Below are 21,190 nucleotides of genomic sequence, written 5' to 3'. Positions count from 1 at the left end.
GTCTATGCTCCCCACCTGCCCCGGCCCAGGCGCCCCACGCTCGAAACTGGAGACAAGGAACCCTGTCCGTGCAATGAGTGGGCAGATCTCCCGGTCACTGAGCAGGAGAGGAAGCTTCTGAAACGGAGGGTGGAACCCAGAGCCTGCACCAGGGCCTGCTGTTCTCCCAGGGCTTCCTTCCACCAGGAGAAACTCTCACAGTGGGAGGAGGTGGGGCATGGTTCCTAATCAGGGGCTCCTGCCTCCTGCCGAGATCTTGGCCACCAGACAGAGCTGGGGCCAACAGGGTAAGACAGGGCTCAGAAAACTCTTCTGTATAGAGACAGACAGGTCTCTACAGTAACTACTCAACTCTGCTGTTTTCATGCAACACCAGCCTCAGACAATATGTAAATGAATGAGCCTAGCTGTGTCCCAATAAAACTTAGGTGGCTTAAGTTGGTAAAGAATACCAACTTACCCTGGTGCCTCAGATGGTAAAGAATCTGCCTGCAATGCAGGAGACATAAGAGACAGGAGTTTGATCCCGGGGGCGGGAAGATCCCCTGGAGAAGGGCATGGCAACCCACTCCAGTATTCTTGCCTGGAGAATCCCATGGACAGAGGGCTACAGTTCATGAGGTCCCAAAGAGTCGAACACGACTGAGGTGACATAGCATGCACCCAAAACTTTATTTACCAAAATAGGGTGGCCTAATCCTTAGGCCACAGTGTGCTAATCCCTGGTCTAGTCTCCATCCAGTTCTCAAAGGGTCTGTGAGCTGGAAAGACTTTATGACTGCAGCTTTATAGAAACATTTGGGGGAATGAACCCCAGGCCTTCATCTTCCACAGAATGGCTGCTTATCATGAGTGGGCAGGGAACAGATAAAATCTGAGTTATCCAAGTACAGGACCCAGTGGTTATGGGGGGAGCAGCTAGAAAGACCTATTAACAGCTAGCTCAGTAGCAGTCAACACGGGGCCGTGGGGCTGACAGTGTGCGGCAGGAGCCAACCGAGAAGGTCATTTATAAAAGAAAAAACTCTTCTTGGATTTCTGTAAAATTCTTGACTGAATGAGGGAAGGCAAGATAGATTCTCATAGTCCACCTTCATGCCAATCTGGTAGGGCAGACGCCAGGAGCCTTCAGGGGGCCTAAAACTAACATTTTTTCGTTCCCAAGCTGAGGAGCCTTGGCAAAGCTTCTACGGTGACCTTCAGGTGAGGCCTGATAAAGCCCAAACTCCAGGAGGGCAAAGGGGGTGCCGATGGGATGGGCGAAGTCTTACTGGAGCGGGGCCGGGAGGGCGGGGCAGGGCCTCACCATCGCAGTCCGCCTCATCCGAGCGGTCCTGGCAGTCGGCCTCGCCATCACAGCGCAGCCGCAGGTCCACGCACTGGCCCCGTGCACAGGGGAACTGTGAGGCCGAGCACACTGGGCAGCCCTCCTCGTCGCTCTGGTCGTCACACTCGGGGAAGCCGTCACAGCGCCAGGCCCCGGGGATGCAGTCGATCTCCCCAGTAGCGCAGGCAAACTGGTCGGGGGAGCACGTGGGAGGCTCTGCGGAGCAGAGAAAGACCATCATGGGCGCCGGCTTTGGGGCAAAAGCTGGGCGAAGCACGACCGGCTTTCAAAGCGGAGAATAGGCTCCGTTCATATATGCTGTATCCAGGCAGAAGACCACTGCCCTGCTTCCTGTCTGCCTTCCTGCCCCCAGCCCCACGTAGGCCATGAAGCTGTGGACCCAAAGCACAGGGTGTGTGTGCAGGGCCTGGCTACACCGGCATGTCCACTGCAGCCCCACTGGAAGTAGAAGGGCCAGAAAGCCAGTGGCCAGCGCCCACACCCATTACACATTTGGGGCAATGGGGCCAGAACCCTGTGAGTGCCAACAGAGCCCACGGGCATGGTGGTGGGGGCTGGTGGAGGACCCAGGCCCTTCACTGAGGGGTGGGCTGAGGAAAGGCAGGTGGTAAGGGTACCGGAGGGGGGGCAGAGTCGATGGGGAGGGGGTTTGAAGGTTCCCGGTGGAGGGAGTCATGGGAGGGTGGTGAGCTGAGAGGGGGAAGGACAGGAGATCTGGGGCCACCTCCTGCCAGTGGCCATGGTAAGTCACCCCCCTCGGGGTCCACTTCTCTAGTGCAGGCCAAGTGTGGACGGTATTGCTGAGGGAGGGGCACTGTCCTGGAGGCCTGGACACAGGCGGGCATGATGAGTGCCAGGGCGCCAGCAGAGACACTCAGGAGGAGCCCCTTCCCCAGGGTCCTGTCATCATCTCTCCCTCCTGGCTGGAAAATCACAGAAAACTGGAGGCCCAGAAATCAGCCCAAACTCCATTTCAGGTTTAAGAACAGTCATCAACATCCATAAAATCTGATTAAGGAAAAAGGTATTGGGAGTTCCCTGGTCGTTCAGCAGTTAGGACCTGGGCCCTTCCACTGCTATACCCTGGAGAAGGAAATGGTAACCCACTCCAGTATTCTTGCCTAGAGAATCCACGGACAGAGAAGCCTGGTAGGCTACAGTCCACGGGGTCGCAAAGAGTCGGACACGACTGAGCGACTTCACTTTCACTTTCACTGCTATAGCCAAGGCTTGATGGGGGGGGGGGGCGGGGGCGGGGGGATGGTGGTGCGGGGGGGAGGGGACTAAGATGCATAAGCCACAGAGCATGCCCCCCCACAAAGAAAACTTTAAAAGACATCAACTTCACAAAAGCATTGACTTCATGATGTGCTAAGACTTTCAACATTCGGAATCCACGTGCCTCCCCCATAACTGCGGGTCCACACTGGACTGAATGTTGGGAGATGGGGGAGGAGTTGTCAGCAAAAATGAACACAATCCCGCTGTTCCCACTGCATTTGGCCACAGAGGACACACAGAGGACAACGGATGTGTGCGCAGTGAGCTGCCAAGGAACACAGGGATGCTGGCCACGGAAAGCTGTGCATGGACAGTGGCCCGCGCCCCACTCCTGAACTCCAACCAAAGGCCCTGTGCCTTTGACCGCTGTTTCCACTGCCCGCCCGCCCCCACAGCCCAGCCAAGAGGAAGAGGGTCCAGGTGGGGCAGGCTCTGATTTCCCGAAGGGCCCCTAGTCCTGGCAGATGTTGCTGGAGAGCCAGGACGTGAGGGGGCGCGGTGTGTGTATGTGTCTCTGTGTGCACGGACGTGAGGCTGAACCCAGGCTCCTCTCAGCAGCAGGGCAACCTGAGGAACCTTCAACCTCCCAGTGCCTCCGTTTCCTTGTCCCTAAAACAGAAGCAGCCCCCCTGGGTCACCGCTTCCTCCTGGAAGTAACAGAGCCGGGCAAGCATGTGCGCGTGCACTTGCGAGGGTGAGTACGTGCGCATGCGCGAGCGTCTGGCTGGGCTGGGCTCGCACAGCAGGAGCGCTGCGGAGCACACTGGCATCGCGGGCTGCACCCTGCCAGTCTGGGTCATTGCATGAGGCATGAGGCTCCATGGCGCCTCCTGGGGACCTCCGTGAGCCCCTGACCTTCTGAGAGCCCCCAGAGAAGAGGCCAGGGAAGAATGGAGATGGGGACACAGTGAACACAAGCCTTTTAGGCCCTGAGGAAGGGTGACAGAGGGGCGCATCCTCCCGTGGGGAAACCCAGGGCTGGGGTCCCTGGGGGAGCTGAGCGCTTGGTGCAGCTCTCTTCCAGGGCATGGATGTCTGTGCGAGCTGCAAAGCCACTCTCAGGCCACAAAGCCATGTGGGCCCTGGGGCCGGAACTCAGAGAAAGGCCACCGGGAAGCTCAGGAGAGTTGAGGTGTCCCCGCCAGCGGACAGTCATTAAAGGGCCCCCCTCTTCTTGGCCAGGGTCTCTGGGGTTTACAGTGATGAGGTGGGGCAGGAGAAAACTCCAGAAAGACAGGCCTGTGGTCCTGCTCCCTGCAATGTGCCATGTGTGGGACAAGGCATGGGGATGATGGGGGTGAGGGTGAGAAGTAACAGGCAGGGCAAAGACCGGCCCCCTGGAGCTCAGAGGACAGGAGAGGAAAGAAGCACAGAAACAACACACCCAAGGTCACCTGGAGGACCTGCAGGAGGAGGAGAGGAAGCCTGGGGACTGAGCTTCATCACGGTGGCAAGGACAGTTCAGTCTATTATTCCTGCCATCCTCACGACTAGCGGCAGCGGGCATTCCCGTGTGCCACGTGTCAGGCACCACGCAAAGCACTCGGTTACTAACAACAACCCGTCAGATAAATGCTCTCAGTTTCTCTGTTTCACAGAAAAGGAAGTAGAGGATAAGAGAGGTAAGTGAGCAGCCCAGGGTCACTCAGCTGGGAAGTGGCAAAGCTGGGATTGGAATGCAGGTCTGGCTGACCCTAAAGCTTATATTCTTAACCACTCCCTGTGCAGCCTTTGAAAAGAAGAGGGTCAAGGGTAGAAAGAGGGAAAGAGACAGAACTACTAAAAAAATTAGAGAAATCCATTATTGGGGATTTCAGCGCCTCCATCAGTAACTGACAGAACAAGCAGCAAGGAAGGATACAGACAACCTAAACAGCACTGTCCCTCAACTGGATCTAACCGACATTTGGAGAAACACTCCACCCAACAGCAGCAGATGACATAACTTCTCAAGCTCATAAGGCGTATTCACCAAGGACAGGCCACATGCTGGGGGAGAAAACATATCTGAACAAAGTTAAAAGGATAGAAATCATTTGTGTACACTTAGACCACAATAGCATTAAACTAGAAATCAGGAACAGAAAAATAGCTAGAAAATTCCCAACTATTTGGAAAGTACACGACACACTTGTAAATAACACCAGGGCCAAAGAATTACTGAGACCAATTTAAAAATATTTGAACTACCTGAAAATGAAAATACAATTTTCAGTTATCACAATTTATCATTTATCAGTTTCATTTCTCAAAATTTGTTCACTTCAGTCGCTCAGTCATGTCCTACTCTTTGTGACCCCACAGACTGCAGCAAGCGGGGCTTCCCTGTCCATCACCAATTCCCGGAGCTTGCTCAAACCCATGTCCATTGAGTCGGTGATGCCATCCAACATCAAAATTTGTGGGATGCAGCTAAAGCAGTGCTTAGAGGGAAATTCAAAGCCTTGAAATGCATGTGTTAGAAAAGAAGACAAATAACAAGACAGTCTGGCTTGAACCCTGGGTGCCACAGGGACTATGGATTTTTTTTAAATGCCAGGCAACAACCTGGCAGGCAGAGAACCAGGTCCCTGTTCAGTGTCCCAACAGAAAGTGCCAAGCTCACACCTACCACCACAAGTCAGCAGGTTCTGCAGGAGCACGAGGTGGACCGGGCATGAGCATCGCGGCGTCCCATCGCCCTTGGCGATGCAGATGTGAGAACAGCCTCCATTGTCGCGGGCACAAGGATGGGCTGCTGTGGAGAGAAAAGAAGGAGGGGTCGGACTATGACTCCAGTCTCAGGACTTCAGCCTAGAGAAGGGAGGCGGTGAGGGCCAGGCAAGACCTCACAATAACTGGCACTCCTACAGAAGTGCAGTCAACCCTCTCACTTCATTCCTAGGGCAGACAGGCGAGTCTGTTTCTGTGGACGCTGCATTTTGCCAATGAGGAAGTGGAGGCCAAAAGCACATCTAGAACTTTCCTGACATCACACCCCAGCCTTCTGCACCAGCTCCCACCGTGCCCACAACCATCATGCTACACTGCCTGCCTGTGTGTCTCTCATGGTGTAGTGGGCTAGTGGTGGGCCCCCCAAAAGATACGTCCACATCCTAATGCCTGGAATCTGAGAATGTGACCTTTACTGGGGAAAAGGGTCTCTGCAAACGATGTGACCACGTTAAAGATCTTGAGATGGGGTCTAATTCTGAATTATCTGGGTGGGCATTAAATCCACTAACAAGTATCCTTATAAGAGAGTGCGTAAGAGGTGAGGGCTTCCCAGGTGGTGCTAGTGGTAAAGAACCTGCCTGCCAGTGCAGGAGACTAAGAGATGCAGGATCAACCCCTGGGTCAGGAAGGTCCCCCGGAGGAGGGCATAGCAACTACTCCAGTATTCTTGCCTGGAGAGTCCCATGGACAGAGGAGCCTGGCGGGCTACAGTCCTTGGGGTCACAGAGAGTCAGACACAACTGAAGTGACTAAGCGTGCAAGCAGGCAAGAGGTGAAGACGGGAGGGAAGGCCACGAGGTGCCAGAGGCAGAGGCTGCAATGATACAGCCACAAGCACACCCGTAGCCATGAGCCTCCTTGGTCATCCCCCTGGTCCCCATCCCCTCAGCCCCCTCATTCCCAACCTCCAGAGAGAGCACAGCCTTGGCGGCACCACGACTTTGAACTCCTGGCCTCCAGAACCGGGAAAGAATACATTTCTGTTGCTCTAAGTTACCCAGTTTGTGGTCGCTTGTTACAGCAGCTGCAGTAAACTAATACACGTGGAAATTAACGTAGTAAAGGTGGTGATCCCCAGGAACCTTGACTATTTCAATTCCATCAACCTCTTGTGCCCAATCTCTGGACAATGGTTAGGCGCCTGGGAGAGTGGCTGACCTCCCCCAGGTAAAAGGAAATGGCAAAGAGCGCTCTGCTCCTCACCCCTACCCCTGAAGACAAATCCTGGTTTTTTTCCTCCTTCATCTCAAGGATTAGGTGTTTTTAAAATGGCAGAGTCAGAGTTTAGAGCAGGGTCAGCCAACTTTTTCCATAAAAAATGAGAAAGTAAATAATTTTGGCTTCACAGGCCAGGCCACTGGTTGTGACTCCCGGTCAGCCAGCTGCAGGGCAAAGGCAGCCAGGATGACAGGGACCCACAGGCTGCAGAGTGCCACCCCTGGTTTAGAGGTTAGCTGTGGGATCGTGTGCGGAAGCAGGATGGGTGGCCCACGTCCCAGATCAACATGGCAGAGCCCACCGAAGGACTTCCCGTGCTTACCCAAAACGAGGAGGCTCTCCATGTCACCCCAGAGCCTGCACACTGGTGCTCACAGACATGTCCCCGGTTTCCAACCTCAAACCTGCTCACTTAACATTTCCTGGCCCTTCCAGCCCCGGTTCCAAGGAGCTGCCGGTCAGCGCCCCTGGCTTTCTGCCGACACCGGCAGGCAGCGCGTCTTGACCTTTGTGAGCTGAGCATTCACCGTTCTGACCATCTGCTAGTGACACCCAGGAAGCCGTGACTTGGCTGAGCACGGACTAAGGGGCCAGATGACCACAAGCATGCTAACCCATAGGTATGGGGCGCCTCGGTTATCTAGAAGCTAGTTTCCTCGTGACTTCACTTATCTGGGACCCAGCTGATTACCACAGAAACTGCCACAGAGCAGTCAACAAAGAAGTGGCCGGTTCGGAGGTCACGCCCCGGATTCTGAGCAGGAAGCCTAACGGAAAAAAATCCAAGTGGCTAAAGCATGGGCTCTGGTTGCAAATTCAAGCCCCCTTGTGTTTACTGGCTGCAAGACAGGAGAAGTACTACCCTTACTGAGTTCTACTTTTTTCAGCTGTAAAATGTAATCTCATTTGAAATTATAAATTATTGTGAAATAACATATATAATGTAATATGTAATATTACATTATAATATAATATATAAAATGCAGTGTGGTCAAGGCAACAGGCCGACAGGGATGGGCTGGGGTGAGGCTGGGCAGCCCCAGGGCCTGGAAGGCAGCCGGACCATGGGCATCACGAGACAAGGACAGAGAAGGCCCTGCTCACTCAGCTGGCAGCCCGCTGGGCTGCATGTACATAATGAATAAAGAGAGAAAAGCAAGAAGATAGAGACAGGTAGACACTTAGACACACACACCCCTCCACATCCACATATAGCCAAGGACCGGGTGGAGGAGCCAGAGGTCCTGATTACGGACATCCCTCTCTCAGGCCCCTGGACTCAGCCAGGCTGTGGTAGGCAGAATCCTAAAGTGCCCCCCAAATTCCCCACCCTGCTCCCCAGCTGGGGAGGATGTGATGAGCTGTCATGCCCATGGTTTTACCACCTTTCTTGGCGGAGGGACATACAGATGTAATTAAGGTTACTAATCAGTTGATTCAGTCAATCTAAAGGGTTAATCTAAACCCTTGATTCATCTAAAGCTGGGCCAAATCTCATCGCAGGCACTTGGAAAGCAGAGTGGGTTCGAGAGCTAGAAACAGAAGTCAGAGCGGTCCAATCTGTTGCTGATGGAGAAGGGGATGAGGTAGGGGCCTGAGGGTGGCCTCTGATGACTGAGACTGGGCCCAGCAAAGCCAGAAAGAAAACGGCTGGAGCCCTACTCTCGCCCTGGTCCGCCCTCCTCCCTTTCTCCAAGGGGGCCAGCCCAGGGGTTGCTGTGCTCCGTGCAGAGGCGTTCCCTCCCCTCAGCGGCCCCCGCACACCCCCACTGCCCGCCCCCCACGTACAGAACTCCTCCAGGCTGATGTCCTCCACAGCATGAATGCCAGTCAGGTGCGCGACACGGCCCTGGACTCGCGTCCGTGCGTCTCCCGTGGTCTTGTCCACACGCTCAATCATCTGCTGCTGGCGGTCAGTCCAGTAGAGGTGCTTGCCCAGCACGGTCAGGCCCACGGGCTGCACGATGTTGGCGTCCTCCAGGGTCAGGCGGTTGGCCCCTGCGAGAGGGATAAGCGCCCCCTGAGTGGCGGCTGACCCCGAGAGCTCAGCCCATGCTCGCTCTGGGAGAATGGAGGGCTGCTGGGAGCCTGGGGGACGCCAGGCTCAGGCTGGGCACACTCCCTGGAAGCAGGCAGACCTGAGACCTCCTCTCAGTCGCTTCCACCTGGGCTGGCCTTGTGACCGCAGCCGTGGACCCAAGTTGCTGATCCCCTGAAAACACGGTGCCTCCCCTTCCCCCAGCCCACCCCAACTTCTGGCAGAAAAGCCCCTCCAAGCTCTCATTCTTGCTCCTCTCCAGCCCAGGGGGACCCCAGACAAAGGCAGCCATGGCCAAGCAGCTGTAAGTGTGGGTGCTGGAGGCAAAGGGCACAGGATTCCTGCTCCACCCCACGCTGGGGGCCCCAGGCAGCTGGCTCACCCTCTCTGAGCCTCCCTGTCAGGTCCCACATCCTGGAATGTGGCTGGGGGAGTGTATGTGCCTCCTCGGAGCAGGCCCCCGACAGACTGTGGCGTATGACCGATGACGGGGAAGGCGGGCGTTGCCAGCGGGTCAGACAGGGTGGCTGCCGAGAGACCAGTCCCCAGGGAGGCCCCAGGGCTCGTACCTGACAGGTCACAGCTCTCGATGCGCTTCAGGTCGGCGTCCACCCAGAAGAGCTTGCCCAGCGTGTTGTCCACCACGAGGGCCACGGGGCGGATGAGGCCTGTGGTGAAGAGGACCTCGCGCTCCGTGCCATCCAGGGCAGCACGCTCGATCTTGGCAGCGCGGTCTTGCATGTTGGTGAAGTACAGGTACCTGTGGAGGGCGGCAGTGAGGACCTGCTGTGTCCTGCCCATCCTTGGCCAAGCCCCAGAGAGACCAGCCCCGACCCTGCGGACATCCAGCAGGCGAGCAGCCGCATGACCCCGCTCCTAGAGGTGAGAGGTCACACCCTGGAGGGGCTGGACAATGTCCCCCAAGACCTCACGGCTGCCTGGAACCTCGGAATGTGACCTTACTGGGAAAAAGGTGTTTGCAGATATAATCAAGGATCAAGATGAGGCTACCCTTGGGACTTCCCTGGCCGTCCCAGGTGGTTAAGGGGACGAGAGCACTGCAGCGGGAGGCACAGGTCCAATCCCTGGTCAGGGAACTAAGATCCCGCATGCTGTGCAAGGGCCCTCAGCCAGTGAGAGTGGCCTTAAGAGAGAGAGAAGAGGCCACGGGACACAAAGAGGAGTCCATGTGATGACGCGGACAGAGCGGAGGGATGCGGTCACAAGCCTGGGAGCACCCAGGGCCCCCGAAGCTGAGAGGCAGGAAGTAGCCTCCCCTACAGACTCCGGCAGGAGCACGGCCTCGCTGCCCTTGACTCTGGCCCCTGGAACTGCAGGAGAACAGGCCTCCGTGTTTGAAGCGCCCGGTTTGCGGTCACTTGTGGCAGCCCCTCCTCTGGTTCCTGAAGAACCACCAGCACTGACTGAGCCCCCAGGTGCTGCATGGCTGGTACGCCCCATTCTCTTCACCAGGAAACTGAGTCCCTGGGAGGTCATGTCACACAGGCCGTAAGTGATGGAATCGGGATTTGAACTCGGGTCTGCACGACAGCCCCTGGGTAGAAGCTCCAGCACACAGTGCCTGGACAGGTCTGACTCTGGCTCTGAAAGGCCAGCCCTGCGGGTTATCTGGGGTGACCACCACGCTCCTGCCTCCCACCTCCAAACGCTCCTAACCTCATGTCATGGGGCTTTGGGTGCCCCCCTGCCCTGGTCCTTTCCTCCAGGACCCTGCACATCTTTCCGCATGTCTCAGCCTACCGGAGAATCTGAGGGCTGACAGAGCGTCAGGGAGCACCACGGAAGGAAGAAGCTCCCAGTCAGGTAGTGACCTCCCCGTAGTGGGACCTATGCTAGTGCATAACCTGCGCCACCTGCGATGCGATGGAAGGGATGGCTGTGCAGGGCTCAAATTCGAGGGGACGGTCTGACACCTGTGAACTAGAGCTCACATCCTGCCTGTCTCTCGACAAAGCCCCCACCCCTGCACAGGCTTTCAGTCCAGGCCGTCCCTGGGCGTCTCCGCCTCCTCCCCACGACTGGGAATGAGCTGGTGTTTCCTCACCCCACCGACCCCTGGCTGTGGTGGCAGGGACCCTGGGGAGCTCCTGATGGATGGGCGTGTAGGGGGTGGAAGATCCCTCCTGGCCCGAGAGGCCAGCATGCACGGGAAGGGCGCCCGGCACACCCCTGCAGGGACAGCACCCCAGCCCGCGGCGTCCCCGCACCCGCGCTCGGCGTTGACGACGATGGCCCTCGGCTTGTCGCGGTCCCCTCGCAGCACCACGCCCATGGCGTCCCCATTAAGCCGGTGGACGTTGATGGTGTTGGTGGCCTCGCACGTCCAGAACAGCGTCCGGCTGTAGATGTCGATGCTGAGGTCGTGCGGCTGCCTGTCCGGGTTCTGGCTTTGGCCCGGAGAGGTCAGAACGAAGGGCTGTAAGACGGTAAAGAAAAGAGCATCCGCTGGAGATGAGGCGGGGAGGGCGGAGGCCTCCGCCCCAGTCCACAGCGAGCATCAAAATCTCAACCCTGTTTGGAACCTTTCCTTTCCAACCAGCTCTTGTCCACACATCCACCTAAGAGTGAAGGGGCTCCCCCGACAGCCTCCAGGGAAGTTCTCGCCATGAGCTCTGGGCCAGGCCCAGCCACTGGTGACAGCACAGGACCCAGACGGTAGCCATCCCACCCCCACTGGCCAGCCCGGGCCTGCTCGCAGAGAGGGGGACTGCCAGGTGGCCAAGTGGTCAGCCAGGATTGCAGGCCCCCGGCTCAAGGCATCTCCTCCCTTCTTGTTTCCTTAGACCCAGGCTTTTGGACTAAGACTCTCAAGTCTTGCTGTCTTTTAAAGTACTCAGGGATTGATGCTGAGGCTGAAGCTCCAATACTCTGGCCACCTGATGTGACATGTTGACTCACTGAAAAAGACCCTGATGCTGGGAAAGATCGAAGGCAAAAGGAGAAGGGGGCGGCAAAGGATGAGACGGTTGGATGGCATCACCGACTCAATGGACATGAGTTTGAGCAAATTCTGGGAGCTGGTGAAGGACAGGGAAACCTGGTGTGCTGCAGTCCATGGGGTTGCAAAGAGTCGGACATGACTGAGCGACTGAACAACAACAAAAATTTAGGCTGCCGGGATAATGGGTGTCCAGCTTGGAGGTCCCCCTCTCCGTCTCTTCCCTGAGGGCCAGAGCTGGGGGTGGGGCTCAAGGGCAGGTGAGGGTACAGGGCCGCCCTGCAGTGTATCCTGGGAGCCCAGGGGCAGTGCGGGCCCCTCTCGGAGGCTGTTATCCCTCTGGGTCTCCACCCCGAGCCTCTCCCGGGAACTCTGCCCAATTTCTTGCCATTCGCTGCATCTCAGGGATGAGCCTGGCTCTCAGAGTCACCGACAGAGAATCCCTTCAAGGGGGGACCTCATTTCATGAACTGATGCTGGAGGAGGAGCGCCCCTCATCTCCCTCCCAGGCCAGAGCCCGACCCCCTGGTGGATGTGGTCCCCCTGGGTGCTCGGGTGACTTGACCTGGTGCAAAGGGGCTTCCCAAGCTCCTGGGCTGCTGCCACCAATGGTCTGGATGAAAAGCCCCTTCTCCTGAGAAGGGCATCATCTTCTAATGACGCTCTGACCACAGTTCATCACAGACCCTCTTTATCTGCCTCTTTTCAGGCGTTAATAAAACAACAAGTCACCAGGGTGGGGAGAGGCGGCTTGCAGGCAAAAGGAAGCCCCCTTCCCCAGGCCCAGCCTCTAGGACCCAGCTGGAGAGGAACCCCCCACCCTCCCAGCCCTCCACACCCGGCAGCCTCTGGTCCGGCCCTGCTGGGCAGCTAGAAGCGTGCCACTTGCATTTCTGCAGGCAACAACATCCACATCCTGGAAAGCAAGCATCAACTCCAACCAGCACCTTCCTCTCTCAGGAGCCACGGAGCTCTGTGGCCAAAGACCACAAATGAGTGTAGCTGACGGCCTGGGAGTAAAGCAAGATTCCAGCCAGCCCTGGCCAGAGTCAGGCTCCCCGTGAAGGGTGGGTATGTGGGGGCCGGGCACACACTCATCGGAACAACCAGGGGAGAAAAGGGCACGGTGTAAATAACACAGTGCCCACGTCCCTCCCCGGGCAGACAGGAATGAGGAGACCAACCTTACACGGCCGGCCGGTTTCATAAAGCCCGAACTCCGGCTTTAACGTAAGGAACAGCACAGTGCCAGCGTCAAAGGTCTTAACAGAAGCCAACTCAACGTCGCCATCAACAGCCCGCCCCCTCACAGTACAGGGTGGCCCGTAACCAAGTGGCCCCAAAGCGGATGCAGCCCGTGTCCACTGGTGGGTGGACGGATAAGCAAAGCGTGTTCTGTACACGCAGTGCGATATTATTCAGGCTTAAAGAGGAAGAAAATTCCGATACCTGCCATGATGAACCTCAAGGTCACTGTAATCAGTGAAATCAGCCAGTCACAAAAGGACAGACATCGATCGCGCGGTTCTAACTATATGCAGGACCTAAGGGCTGTCGGATTCAGAGAGACAGAAACCAGGATGGTGGGTGCCGGGGACGGGGGAGGACGAGGGGGGTGGAGAGTTAGTGTTAACAGGGACAGACTGTCGTCAGAGACAGGCAGTGGTGACGGCTGTTCAACAGTGTGAATGTACTTAATGTCACAGAGCCGTACACTTAAAAATGGCTAAAATGGTACATTTTATGCAATGTATGTTTACCACAATGAAAGCATAAAATACTGAGTAGAAAAACGAAAGCTGAGTAGATAATAATGAGCTTCCCCGGCGGCACTTGTGGTAAAAGAATCCGCCCGTCAGTGTAGGAGACGCAAGAGACGCAGGTTCAATCCTTGGGTCACCCACTGCAGTATTCTTGCCTAGAGGATTCAATGGACACAGGAGCCTGGTGGGCTACAGTCCATGGGGCCACAAAGAGTCAGACACACCTGGGCATGCAACTAACAATGAACAACACCGTCCTTGGGGTGGGGGTGATGCTCCAGATAATCAAAGCCACAGGAAAACGGAGTTCAGTAGGGAGGGAAATGAATGTTCTCTAGATTAAGTGCTCTTAAAAGGGCCTTATTCTTCAAAGTCCTCCCCCACTTTTGCAGACACCATAAAAGAATGCAAAAGAACGCCTCTCCCTGAGACTTGAAGGCAATTTTCACCCAGCAACTTTCTCAGCAGGGAAGCCACAGTCCATCAATTAACACTTCTCCAAAGGACTCAAACTCACTGTCACCTGAGCCCGGAGAGAGATGAAAGAAATCCATTCCCATCATCTTCCCCAGGCTCTGCTCCCATCTGGGGATAGCTGGAGCTTCTCCCACGCACCAAGGACAGACACAGTCAAAGGACGGTTAACCTGACCTTGTTGCTGGATGACATATTTCGTGCTGCCCAGCTGTACAGGCAGCCCTGGTACCCAGTTTGAGGCAGGGAACAGAAACACTTAACATTACAGACAGGAAGATCTTCTGAAAATCCCTCCTGACACAAAACAGCCTTGCTATCATGATAGTGCCAAGACTCCCCCATGATGACATAAGCTATTCCAGCGACTACTTGATCGAGAAAGAGACGGCTGGGTTCTCTTTTGTGAAAGGAGCCTTTTGAAACTGGCATGGCCAGGCAGGCGTGTCCTACTGGGGTTCTGGCCACAGTTCCCTGTCACACGGCTGGATACGCCGGATGAGCCCGGAGGCGGCAGCGACAACGTCCTTCCTGGCCTGGGTCACAAACACCAGGAAAGCAGTCAGCTCTGCTAGACTCAGGTCTGGAAACCGCGCCTCCGCTCCCACGCTGTGATGTATCAGGGACAACCCAGCAGAGTGTGGTTTTCAGGTTTGCACAACTCCACCCAGGAGAAACACTAGTAAGGGCAGAGCACGCACCTGGCACCGTGCTAAGCAGGGGTGAGTGAATACACACCTCCAGCGCCCCCTCAGACCCCAAGCACCAGGAGCCAAACCATCCATGCGGGGGTTTCAACGTTGCGTCCCGTCTCAGACCACCCTCCTTCCACAGTTCCACCAAAACCCACAAGCCGCAGCCCTCCAGCTCCCATCTCCTCAGCCAACTTCAGGTCTCTGAAAGGTCAAGGGCCGTATCTGCTGTAGCATTTACGTATTGAACCATTTAAGGGGCAGGGCGGGGCCCCTGCATCTCCAGGTTCCTCTCTTGCTTAGTTTGTCGTTGATGGAGTTTTGAGAGCTGTGTTCCTGTCCCCCACCCCGCCCCATCAACCCTGGGGTCTGTTCTGCACCATTTTACACCGTGTGGTGATTTTCAGAAACATACATACTGCTTCATAGCAGAAATGACTGTATACAACTCCTCTGAAATAAAAAGTAAACCTAGAATAACCAATACCAACTGTCCTTGTACAAAACCACTGTGGAAAGGGGGAAAAAAAAAAAGACCCCATGGGGTTTGACATCCACCAGCACTCTGTAAACAACTGCAAAATCCAGTTTCTACATAGAGTCATCATCTCAGGGTTTCACATGACTCAGCCTGACACCCCACAAGGACATAACTGGGGCCCAGATCATCACCTACCGCCCACTGTGCTCCCCGGCACCCCCTCAGCTAAGAAAAGGGGGTGGCGGTGGCCTGGAAGCAGCCAGGGCCAGCTCCTTGTGGAAGTGCACCCCGCCGGCCGCCCCTCCATACTCCAGCACTCCCAACAGGCACACTTGCCTGGGTCCCGTCGTCCTTGGCTCGTTTGATGTTCTGGCGCCCGTCCACCCAGTAGATGAACTTGTCCAGTGGGTCGTAGTCGATGGCCTTGACGTTGCGCAGGCCGTGCAGCGGCAGGATGAGGTCCGGGCTGTGCTGGTCGTCAGGAATCATGCGACTGATGGCACACTTCTGGCTGAACAGCAGGAAGGTGGTAGGCGCTGGAGGGGGGCAGACAGAGGGGCCGCCGGTCAGTGTCAGAGCCAAAGAGAGAGGGGCTGGGGAGGATGGCGTCGCATGCTATGATAAAAAGTAGGTCCGTGTGTGTACCTATGAGATGGACGTGGAAAACGGCTGGGAAGACACAGTCGATTCTTGGTGGGGGCGGGGGAACTATGAGGGATTTGACTCTCCATGTTACACGTGTCTCTGTCGTTTCAGTATTTTATTATAAGTGTATGTGTTATTTGAAAACTAGATATTCATTTCTTTTTGAAAAAACATTTACTTGGCTGTGCCGGGTTTTCGTTGCAGCACACCAGACCTTCGTTGAGGCGTGCAGGACCTTCAGTTCCAGCATGCACACTCTTAGTTGATGCATGTGGGACTAGTGCCCTGACCAGGGGTCTAACCTAGGCCCTAAGCATCAGGAAAGCAGAGTCTTAGCCATTGGACCACAAGGGAAGCCCCTCATTAAAAAACAAAACAAAACAAAAAAAAAACACCTTTTTTTTGATGTTGACCATTTTTAAAGACTTTATTAAATTTGTTACAATACTGCTTCTGTTTTACGTTTGGTTTTCTTGGCCAAGAGGCACTTGGGATCCTACCCCCCCAACTGATTCACACCCCCTGCACCAGAAGGCAAAGTCTTAGCCATTGGACTGCCAGGGAAGGCCTCCATTTCTTTTTAGATTATCAAGACTTAAGTCGGAAGGAGGGAAAGGCAGTGAGCCTCAGACTGTCAAGTGTGTGAGATGCTCTGGTGACTGTGGGAATCTTCAGGAGCTTCTATGAGCTCCAGGGAACAGCCGAAAACCGTGTCAACAGTGAGACCAGGAGGGGGTGCTCCTCGGGGCTGTCAGGACCCAGAATGTGCACAGGCCACTGTCAGAGCTATGGCTGCGCCACGTGAATCCAATCATGGCCCTGGGTCTGCAGCCGTGGGAGCCAATCATGGCCCTGGGTCTGCAGCCGTGGGAGCCGGCACCCAGCTCACATCCCCTCTGGGGGGTGGATGACCTGCACCTCCATTTGACTCTTCGAGGTTATGGCCCCCCCAAGAAATTGGACAACAGGACCAAAGGGAGCCCAGGAGTGGGGAGTCCCAGCTGCGGCCCCAGGCCCATCATGTACCCGCCGAGGACTGCCACCAAGCCTCCGCCCTTCGAGGCTGTGGGTCCCTCATCCACACTTTTGGACCGTGGACGCCCAGCCCTCCCAACGCCCAGGGCCGCGAGGAGCTCACACAAGGCCCCTGGTAACAAAGAGCTTTGTAAACCGTCTACAGCTGCTCAGAGGCCGAGTTCTAACCAGCGCTCTGGTGATGTCACAGGAGAAAAGCCTGCCAACAGGACACGTCTGTTCTCCCTGTGGGCTGTGGGGAAGTCATGCTCCAGCTCTCTGAACCTTCTCTGAACCTCACTTTTCTGAGTACCGGAATGAAAGAAAAAAGGCTGGCTTCGTTTAGAGAGTCAGTGTGAGGATCACACAAGTGGACGTGAGGCTGGCAGTAAGGGGTCAGGACGGGGACTCTGGAGCCAGCCTGCCTGGATTCAGACCTGGTTCCAAGTCTCACTGCTGTGTGGCCTTGGGTGGGTAACTACGTGTCTCTGTGCTCAGGGTCCTTGTCTGTGAAATGGGGACAGTGATGTTGCCTATTCCATAGACTGGAGGATTGCTGCTGCTGCTGCTAAAGCCGCATCAGTCGTGTCCGACTCTGTGCGACCCCATGGACAGCAGCCCACCAGGCTCCTCTGTGAATACTGGAGTGGGCTGCCATTTCCTTCTCCAAGACTGGAGGATTAAGTGCCGTAAAAAGCATTTGGAACAGTGCCCAAATCTCTAAGTGACAGAGACTGTTTTTCACAGCCAGAGAGCCTCCCCTGGGACGTGTCAGGTGAGGGCTTGGCCCATCCAATCACATCTTGATGAAGCAACAGGGCTTCTATCCAGCCCGAGCCTCCAGGTAACATCATGCTTATGTGCAGTGCACAACCTGCCCAACTGCCCACGTGCACCCCAGATAAGACGCTTCTCTCTGCCTTACCTGTCAGAGGCAGGCGGATCTCGTGTGGGAGTGAGGGGCAGGGGGAGAGCGAGGCACTTACGGCTGCAGTTGCGGCTGCTGGGGTCCAGGGTGTAATGCGAGGCACAGCTGCAGCGGTGGCCGCTGGGGACGGCGAGGCACAGCTGGCCGCACTGCCCGTTGCTGCGCGCGCAGTCGTTGAGGCCGTCCTGGCGGGAGGAGTGGAACACCAGGATGTCCATCACGAAGTCCAGGTGGCCCTGGATCAGGGTGCGGTTCCGGCCGCTGGTCTTGTCGGCCCGCTCAATGCTGTGCAGGTTCCAATCTGTCCAGTAGATGTAATCGCTGTACTGGGTCAGGCCGAAGGGGTGCGGGAGGTCATCCGCAATCACGACCCGCTCCTGACCTGCGCGGAGACACGGGGGCGCGGCGTCAGCCAGGGCCCTGCACGGGCGCCAACCCACAGCCTGGCCACCTGCGTCGGGCTGGTAGAGCGTGCGAGCACTCTGGGAAACCGGCAGGGCCCACTGAGCCTGGATGTGCGCCTACCCTGAGGGCAGGCAACTCCCCTCCCGCTGCACGAGAGCGTTCCCCGACACGACACAGATGAGACTGTGCGCAGCGGTGACTGTGTGTGACAGCCACAGCAGGAAGCAACCCAAACAGCAGGACGGGCCTAACAGACATGGTACAATCTTCAGGCCGTGGAAATGACGCAGCGCAAAACAGAATCTTAGTCATTAGATAGAAAGAGGCCAGATGCTGACGAGCACACGCCGTACGGTCAGTGATAGAAAGTTCCAGAACGGTACAACTAGAGCATGTAGACAGACGTCAGTGCAGCGGTGAGCCCGGATGGGCTAAGACTGACTAAGAGCCTTTCGGGGGCTGGAAACGTCCTCGCTTTGATCTGCACGGCAGCTGCCCAGCCTGTGTTGATGCTCCTATGGATATGCACGTATCAGTATGTAAAAGTTCTCCAACCTGACCACTTTTTGGCACTTGACTGTATTTGTATGTCAGAAAATATTTTACTTTATCTTGGCCACATCATGAGGCTTGCAGAACCTCAGTTCCCTGCATGTCAATAGAATCTTTTAAATTAAACCTTCTGCCTAGCCGTCTACCACAGGGATGGGAACCAGGCTCTGGAGTCAGCCTGGGTCCCCTTGCTCCTCCACTGATCACATGACCTCGGGCAATCTGTATAAGCTCCTTGACCCTCAGTCTCCCCATCTGCAATGTGAGCATTCTCCAGAGTGCCCTCACGACTTCCCTGGCGGTCCAGCGGTTAAGACTGCATTCCCAATGCAGGGGGCCTGGGTTCAATCCCTGGTCAGGGAACTAGACGTCACAAAGTGCAAGTGAAAGCTGCTCAGTCGTGTCTGACTCTTTGCGACCCCATAGACTATGCTGTCCATGGAATTCTCCAGGCCAGAATACTGGAATGGGTAGCCTTTCCCTTCTCCAGGGGATTGCCCTAAGCCAGGGACTGAACCCAGGTCTCCCACATTGTGGGCAGAGTCTTTACTGTCTGAGCCACCAGGGAAGCCCATGAATACTGGAGTGGGTAGCCTTTCCCTTCTCCAGAGGATCTTCCCGACCCAGGCATCGAACCAGGTCTCCCAAATTGCAGGCAGATTCTTTACCAGTGAGCTACCAGGGAGGCCGCAACTAAAGATCCCTCATGCTTCAACAAAGAGCCAGTGCAGTCTGAGGAACTGAAAAACGAAGTGTCCTCATGGGTATCTGTGATACTTAACTGCAATAAATTATGATAAAAAAGAACCAGCGAGGTCTGTGATTATCATTGTGATGAATATTCAGTGGGATCATGTAGAATGCACGTAGAATGGTCAGAAGGCCAGCACAAAGTAAGTGCTTGGTGAAAGCCACGTGCAGTGCAGGAGACCCGGGTTCAGTCCCGGGCCGGGAGGGTCTCGTGGAGAAGAGAGCCGCTGCCCAGTCCGGGATTCCTTTTATTTGTTTACCTGGTTTCGGCTGTGCTGGGCCTTCGCTGCTGCCTGGGCTTTTCTCTAGCTGTTTTCTCAGCTTTTCTCTCACTGCCCGGGCATCTCTAGCAGGGGCGATGCAGGAGAAACTCACTGCAGCGGCTTCTCTTGCTGCCGAGCACAGGCTCGAGGGTTCAGCAGTCGCGGCCCGTGGGCTTTAGAGCACAGGCTCAACGGTTGTGGTTCATGAGCTTAGTTTTTCCGAGGCATGTGGGATCTTCCCAGACCAGGGTTGGAACCCGTGTCTCCTGCGTTGGCAGGCAGATTCTTTACCATGGAGCCGCCTGGGAAGCCCCCCACTCCAGTATCCTCGCCTGGGGAATTCCATGGACAGAGGAACCAGGTGGGACTCATTGGAAAAGACCCTGACGCTGGGAAAGACTGAAGGCCAAAGGAGAAGGGGGTGGCAGAGGCTGAGATAGACAGCAATACCTACTCAATGGACATGAATATGAACAAACCCTGGGAGACAGAAGGAAGGGAAGCCTGGAGTGCTGCAATCCATTGGGTCACAAAGATTCAGACATGACTCAGCAACTGAACAACAAGAAGTTATGAGCAGAATAACACTCTAATCCCTATTCTCCAGGGCTTCCCTCATAGATGAGTTGGTAAAGAATCTGCCTGCAATGCAGGAGACCCCGGTTCAATTCCTAGGTAGGAAAGATCCTCTGGAGAAGGGATAGGCTACCCACTCCAGTATTCTTGGGCTTCCCAGGTGGCTCAGCTGGCAAAGAATCCTCCTGCAATGTGGGAGACCTAGGTTCGATCCCTGGCTTGGGAAGATCCCCTGGAGAAGGGAAAGGCCACCCACTCCAGTATTCTGGCCTGGAGAATTCCATGGGCTGTACAGTCCATGGGGTCACAAAGAGTTGGACCCGACTGAGCGACTTTCACTCACTCACTCCCTCTTCTCCAAAGAGGTCCACATTCTAATCTCCAGGATTTGTGAACATCATGCCTTACATGGCCAGGGGCTTTGCAGGTGTGACTAAATTAAAGATTCTGAACTGCAGAGATGATCCTGGATTATCCCAGGACACCCGGTGTAAACACAAGGGTAGAGAGAACAGGACAGTGAGAGGGGCTGGTCGCTACAGCTGGCTTTGAAGTTGGAGGAAGGGGCCACGAGGCAAGGAGGCAGGCAGCCTCCAGAAGATGGAAAAGGCACTGGGCCCAGGCAGCAGCCCCCGGAAGGGAGGGGGCCAGGCTCACACCTTGCTTGTAGCCCACTGACCCCATCTGGGGATACGGCTGCTCAGGCTAACGCCAGCAGCAGAGGACTTGTCAAATGAACCAGGGTCTGACCACCGGGCAGCCACGTGCAGAACACACACGCCTGTGGGCAGCTGCTGGGGCTACAGCGGCAATAGGCAGGCTCAGGGCCGACTGGTGGAAAGGGCGCAGAGGGGGGCTGAGCCCCAGAGGAGGGAGAGAGCACGTGCAGGGCCTGGGGACACTCGACCTCGACCCCGGTGTGGGGTCCTAAGTCTTCCCCCGGCAAAGTGTGTGTTGTGCGAACGCCTCACATAAGCTCTGTGTGCACGCCGAGTCACTCCGTTGTGTCCACCTCTTTGTGACCCCCGTGGACTATAGCCTGTCAGGCTCCTCTGTCCATGGGATTTTTTCCAGGCAAGAATACTGGA

The 21,190-nt window shown here is 55.9% G+C and overlaps 1 protein-coding gene across 2 annotated transcripts in view; it reads right to left on the bottom strand.

Moving 5' to 3' along the window:
• Positions 1-21,190, bottom strand: part of LRP5 (LDL receptor related protein 5) — a 123,231-nt gene that overhangs the window by 11,070 nt on the left and 90,971 nt on the right. For both annotated transcript variants that reach the window (XM_069565604.1, XM_069565605.1), the window contains exons 12-18: positions 17,615-17,938; positions 15,306-15,505; positions 10,829-11,037; positions 9,170-9,360; positions 8,351-8,560; positions 5,241-5,366; positions 1,307-1,543 (exon numbers count right to left, since the gene is read on the bottom strand). In XM_069565604.1, coding sequence (XP_069421705.1) covers positions 1,307-1,543; positions 5,241-5,366; positions 8,351-8,560; positions 9,170-9,360; positions 10,829-11,037; positions 15,306-15,505; positions 17,615-17,938 — 1,497 coding nt within the window. The remainder of the gene's footprint in view (positions 1-1,306; positions 1,544-5,240; positions 5,367-8,350; positions 8,561-9,169; positions 9,361-10,828; positions 11,038-15,305; positions 15,506-17,614; positions 17,939-21,190) is intronic.

Source organism: Ovis canadensis, chromosome 21 (assembly GCF_042477335.2).
Source record: "Ovis canadensis isolate MfBH-ARS-UI-01 breed Bighorn chromosome 21, ARS-UI_OviCan_v2, whole genome shotgun sequence".
Taxonomy (NCBI): Eukaryota; Metazoa; Chordata; class Mammalia; order Artiodactyla; family Bovidae; genus Ovis; species Ovis canadensis.
The sequence above is the reverse complement of the archived record's forward strand: the minus strand, read 5'-3'. Positions and strand labels throughout refer to the sequence as shown.